General features: G+C 47.7%; 1 protein-coding gene across 2 annotated transcripts in view; it reads left to right on the top strand.

Moving 5' to 3' along the window:
* The window catches only part of Mlxip (MLX interacting protein), a 62,144-nt gene that overhangs the window by 43,317 nt on the left and 12,827 nt on the right, over positions 1 to 6,000 (top strand). For both annotated transcript variants that reach the window (XM_028766142.1, XM_028766141.1), the window contains exons 2-8: positions 710 to 816; positions 1,501 to 1,586; positions 3,077 to 3,166; positions 3,601 to 3,642; positions 3,897 to 4,068; positions 4,727 to 4,816; positions 5,289 to 5,380. In XM_028766142.1, coding sequence (XP_028621975.1) covers positions 710 to 816; positions 1,501 to 1,586; positions 3,077 to 3,166; positions 3,601 to 3,642; positions 3,897 to 4,068; positions 4,727 to 4,816; positions 5,289 to 5,380 — 679 coding nt within the window. The remainder of the gene's footprint in view (positions 1 to 709; positions 817 to 1,500; positions 1,587 to 3,076; positions 3,167 to 3,600; positions 3,643 to 3,896; positions 4,069 to 4,726; positions 4,817 to 5,288; positions 5,381 to 6,000) is intronic.

Below are 6,000 nucleotides of genomic sequence, written 5' to 3'. Positions count from 1 at the left end.
CTCCCTCCCTCCCCCCTCTCTCTCCCCCCTTCTCCCTCTCCCTCTCCCTCCCCCTCTCCCTCCATCCCTGCCCCCACCACACACATTTATACATAAATCTAAAGAAGTTCTTGTACAGTAAGTTGAGAACACTCATTGGCTAGGCTATTAACAGGCAACATGAGTTCCCTGGCAGCACAGCCATCCTGGCAGTTCAGTTTCCCAGTTGCTGTGCCAGCAGCTACCTCTGAGCAGCTAAGAGGAATCACTTTCTCAGATGGCTTGAGATGGGCCAGTGGTGACTGAGATCAAAAGAAGTGGACTAAGACCTGTTGGGGAAAAATGTGCCTAGTTTCCATTGTTAATCTGTATTAGTTTAGGCTGGCCTTGAATTCACAATCCTCTGCCTCTACCCTCCTGAGTGTGCGGATTAAAGATACCTGGCAACATATCTTTTCAATGTTTTATTATAAGAAACTTTAAGAGTATGCAGGATCCCAAAGAATACAGGAAACCCCATGTCTTTTCACTTTCTGTAGCATGTCCTCTAAGCCTGAATATTGTCACACCCTACCATCCCCATATGCTCTAAAGAGATCCCAGAATGACTGTTCTGTCAAGACTGGCCTATAAATGGATCAACCCAGGGTTCTCCAGTCTGGAATGATTTGGTCTCACATTTTATTTTCTGAAGAACCATTAACTCTCTTTGTCTTGTTTTCTTTTCCAGTGGGAAATTAGTGTCTCCAAAGTGGAAGAACTTCAAGGGCCTGAAGCTCCAGTGGCGGGACAAGATCCGGCTCAACAACGCCATCTGGAGGGCGTGGTATATGCAGTGTAAGTGCTGCCAGTCAGGCAGTGGCCCCGAGGGCCTCAGTCCTGTGGCGTCAGAGCTCGACACCTTGGAGATCAGAGCATCTTGGGTCTATAGCCTGCTCTTAAAACATATTTTCAGTAGAATCTTTCTTAAGTAGTATGTATGATGGGAAATCAAGCTAGAACACATCCCAGGGAGCAGGGCATTCACCAGCCATCAGGCAAAGTCACCTAACAGCACAGAGTCTTGAAGGACAGACCTATGAGACCCTGACCCTGACAGTATGTAGTGCATGCTGGGTACTTGGCCCTAAGGAGTAATGGGTTCTTTTTAGGAGAGATGGGAGAATGTAGCTAAGAGGTGACATTTGAAGAGTCAAAGAACAGTTTCTGTTTCCAGCAGTTTAAGAAGACATAGATACCACTGTACAGCTCTTGTCCCTGGCTAGCTTGAGGATGGGAGGATGCAGGCTTCCGGAGCAGGGCAGGCTCCTCCTGCTCACTGGCTGCCTTTGTGCTGATGATCACTGTTATTTCTTGCTTAGATATTACTGGCATTCGTTGCCTTGGGCCTGCATGCTTTCATTTCTGAGGTCTCTACCTTTCTCCAGAGGAAGAAGGAAATAATTCCAGACTGTAGCAATTTGGGTCATGCTCCATCAGGGATCTTGGTACAGTTATGATGTCTCTCTTCTCCCAACCCAGATTTGGAGAAGCGAAAGAATCCTGTGTGCCACTTTGTCACCCCACTAGATGGCTCTGTTGATGTAGATGAACACCGTAGGCCAGAGGTATGTAACCAGAAAGTGACTGAGTAGAGGGTAGGAAGGATGGTGTTGGGAAAGGAAAACTGCCTTTATTTCTGAAGAAATAGCCCACCAAAGGATCAAGCTCTATGGTAGAAACTGTAGAGAACAGGGAAGCCTGTGCTGTCCTATTAGCATGACCTTGAGGAGGAGGGCTAGCCTTCAACAGTTTCCAGCCCCCAGAGATGCTATCCTCAGACAAACTGACCTTATGGGACCTCATTCTCTGTGTTCACTTAAAATGGGTATTTCTTCTGAGAGTTACTCAGGAAAGACTGGCCCTGGAGCAGTTAGTCAAGGCCCAGCTGTAACTCAGATCAAGAGCACACACAGGCTCTAGGTTCTATCCCCAGAACCACAAGCAAAACAACCACTCTAGAAGTTAGGGAGAACTCATCTCCACGTCAACTGGAGATACAGCTTAGTCGGTAGAGTGCTTTCCTAGTGCACACCAAGCCATGGCTTCCATTTCTAGCACTACACAAACTGAGCATGGTGTCAAAAGCCTGCAGTCCCAAGACTTGGGATATAGAGGCAGGAAAACCAGAAGTTTAAGGACATTCTTAATGCGCACAGAGTTTGAGGCCAGCCTGAACTTCGTGAGACCCTATCTTAAGAAACAATCAAACAAACAAAAAAACCAAACAGAAACTTAAAAGATGAAAAGAGATTAAAGAAAGCAGCTCATTTTTATGTTGTCTTATCGTTTTAGTACCACTAAAGGGTCTCTGACACACCAGGCGAGCTCTATACCGTCAGGCTGTGCCTCCTACCCCAAAAGAGTACATTTAAAACATTTATATTAGGAGTGTGTATGTGTCTGTATGTGTCACAGCCTGTATGTGGAGGTCAGAGGGTCTCTGACACATCAGGCGAGTTCTATACCGTCAGGCTGTGCCTCCTACCCCAAAAGAGTACATTTAAAACATTTTATATTAGGAGTGTGTATGTGTCTGTATGTGTCACAGCCTGTATGTGGAGGTCAGAGGACAACTTTTGAGAGTCCTTGCCTTTCACCACATGGGTCCCAGGGATCACACTGAGGTCATCAGGGTTGATGGGAGGTGCCTTTACCCACTCCTCACTAGCCCTCATTTTCACTCTTTGAGAAATGGCAGATGCTACTGGAAAGGGGCATTTGAGGGCCACCTGTGAATTTCCTTAGCATCCCTGGGGAAGGAGGAAGATCATCTTTGCTACCTCTCTGTCTGAGTGCTGTGTGCTGCTTACCCTGTACCCAGAGTCACCCTTGTGCAGAGTCACCCTTGGTATCATGGATGTGGAAGATATATTATTAGCTAGAGTGTGAGAAGAGGTGTGCCCAGTGAGTGAAGCTGTAGTTTCTCAAACAGCATGGGACTTTTCTGACCACAAGAACCATCTGAGGCCACTTCAGTGATGTATACTGGGTATTCATGGACTGAGATTTGATCATCATCCAAGACCTGCTTTTCATTTTGGCCTCTTGGTTGTAGGCCATCACCACAGAGGGCAAATACTGGAAAAGTCGAATTGAGATTGTGATCCGGGAATACCACAAGTGGAGAACCTACTTCAAGAAAAGGGTATATATTGGCAAGGACTCTCAAAAGAGCATGTTCTGGAAGCTCTGGGGTGGGGGTTGGGAGTTGGGTAGATGGAAAATGGGACTATATTTGGAAGTGGCCTGAGACCCTAGGCTCCACAGCTGCCCCGTCAGTCACGAAGCATGGAACAATATTGTACTCAGCCTTTTAAGCACCAAGTAGTGGCCATGGTTTCCTCAGTCACAAACAGACCTGTTTCCTTCTTTGTGCCCACATCCATGGGATGGCAGCCAGCAGGATCCATTCCCCAGCTCACTTCCCAGAGAGTTCACTCACATACAGGAGATGAGGTTGGGGCACCCCAGAGCTCATTCACATACAGGAGATGAGGTTGGGGCACCCCAGAGCTCACTCACATATAGGGCATCCCAGAGCTCTCAGTGGCTGCCTCATCTTGCTCCCTTTGCCCACAGCTGCAGCAGCACAAGGATGAGGACCTTTCCAGCCTGGCCCAGGTGAGTGAGCTTGAGAGCCCTGTCTTGACAAGATGCAGCAGGAACTCCTGTGCCCCAAGAAAGTCCTGAGGTGGGAGGCCAGACACAGGGTCAGCATCTCACATGGAGGCACCCTCTGGTGGGTGGACTAAAGGAATAGTTCTCAATGCCTTTACCCTCCTGCCCTTTTTTTCAAAAAGCAACCCTTTAATGCGTGCCAGGACTGAGAAGGTAGACTGAACGGCCCTTTGATTCTTCTTCCCTGTTGGCACTAGGATGATGACATGCTGTATTGGCATAAACATGGGGACGGCTGGAAAACCCCAGTGCCCATGGAGGAGGACTCACTGCTGGACACAGACATGCTCATGTCAGAGTTCAGCGACACCCTTTTCTCCACACTTTCCTCACACCAACCAGTGGCCTGGCCCAACCCACGAGAAATAGGTAACTGTAGTCTCTGTCCTTGGACAGCTGGCATCTTTCTCTGTGAGGATTCCTGTAGGCCAGGCTTTGCTTCAGAGCACCTCTGAGCTGCTGGATGGCACTTATTTAGGCTAGGCAAGAAAAGGAAAGGATTGCCCAAGCTCTTTATCTGAGGGTCCTGTGAGTTGCATAGGAGGAGACTGGAATTGGAGCCTTACAGGGCTGGTCATTGTTCTTTTAGTCCACTGTGAGAAAGGAGCAGGCTCTGATCCAGACCCGTTTTATATTTCTGATACTGTCTTAGTGTGGGATATGTCAGTGCCAAAGCCTCGGCTATAGGGTGAGCACTACTGTGCATGACATTCCCACGTGGAGGCCTTCAGTCTTCTGAGTCCTCAGGGAGAAGCTGCAGATGAAAGTGAAAACAAGGACAGAGGGTCGTGGGGTGGAAGGTTGGGGCTACTCATAGCTCATAGCTCATGATGAGCCTAGCCGTTGTCTAAGGGTAGAGAGAACATATCTAAGAATGGCCACAAACCCCTGAGAATGTAGAAATCCTAGCCAGCTTTCTATAGTTTTTTAGGAGGGCCAGGAGGATCTGTTCAGAACTAAATGTACATGTTACTTTGACCTTATTTGAAGTAAAAGTGTTCCCCTCTCTCACTTGTAATTATTGCAGCACATCTGGGAAATGCAGACATGATCCAACCAGGCCTGATCCCTTTGCAACCCAACCTGGACTTCATGGACACCTTTGAACCTTTCCAGGGTGAGGGCAGAGGGTAACATGATGCTTGGATCTCCCTTGCCCCTCCCATTTCAGGCTTGTGCCCTTGTTAGAGAGAGAACAGTTGGAAATCGGTGTAAAGGGAGGGCTTATAATTTTTTAAAACGGAAAATTATTTTGGTAGTAACTGCAAAGCCTGGAAAGGTTTCCTGGGACATAGGAAGGAAGTTGACATCTCAGAGTGGGCGGGCGCCCTCTTCGTGCTGGGAGCATCTACTTGGCCTTGGTTGTGAGCAGTTCCTCCAGTAGACAGCAGAGGGCACTGTGACACAACCGCCACGCAGCAAAGTTTCTGTCTTTAGATCAAGCTCCTCGAAGAGCCTGGAAGCTCTCGGTAGTTCAGTCAGAGTCCTCTTTCTATAGAAAAAGTTATCTCGGGGAGGTGGGGTTTGGTTCATAATTCCAGAAAATGCTAAATTCATGGAGTTCACAAGATTCTCATGTTCTTTTTCAGATCTCTTCTCCTCCAGCCGGTCCATTTTTGGCTCCGTGTTGCCTCCTCCTACATCAGTACCTGCCCCAGATCCTAGCAGCCCACCTTCTCAGGTAGAGGAAGCTGGGGACAGGCATGGCAGGTACAGGGCTATCATCAGACTTTACAACCAGAGCTAGGCTAATGCTGTAACTACGAATTAACCATATTCTGGGGCCATTGCTAGATCCAGTGGTGAATACACACAAATGTGCAAAGAAACTATGGAACCTTCTTTGAAAGCATCCTTAGCTCCCCGTAAGGCAGGAGACTATGCCAACAGAGTTGTTTCCCTGCATAAGGTCCACTTTGCAAAGGTGAACTTTGTTCAGCCAGCTCTTTTCTAAGACAAGTTTAGTTGCAGAACAAAATTATGGATCACTAATAAAATATGTTGTATATTGTTATTACTTTTGACCTAGCAGTTAATAAAAGGCACTTGCAGGTGTTGTGCTAAGAGCTGAATGAGGCATAATTCTCTGCCCTGGGGAGCTCTCAAGTTCGTGCTGTATTCAGTTAGTCACCCAGTAACCTGGCACCTTCCCCACCTAGTGCAGATAGTCATTTCTGTAGAGAGTGAAGTCTGTACAGGTGATTCCTCATAGCTTTTCCACTCAGGAAGAGCTAGTCTGACTGGAAGTCGATACTTGATGCCGTCCTTGGGGAACCCCGAGCAGCTGTGATCTAGGCTGCT

Source organism: Grammomys surdaster, unplaced genomic scaffold (assembly GCF_004785775.1).
Source record: "Grammomys surdaster isolate TR1022 unplaced genomic scaffold, NIH_TR_1.0 166, whole genome shotgun sequence".
Taxonomy (NCBI): domain Eukaryota; kingdom Metazoa; phylum Chordata; class Mammalia; order Rodentia; family Muridae; genus Grammomys; species Grammomys surdaster.
The sequence above is the reverse complement of the archived record's forward strand: the minus strand, read 5'-3'. Positions and strand labels throughout refer to the sequence as shown.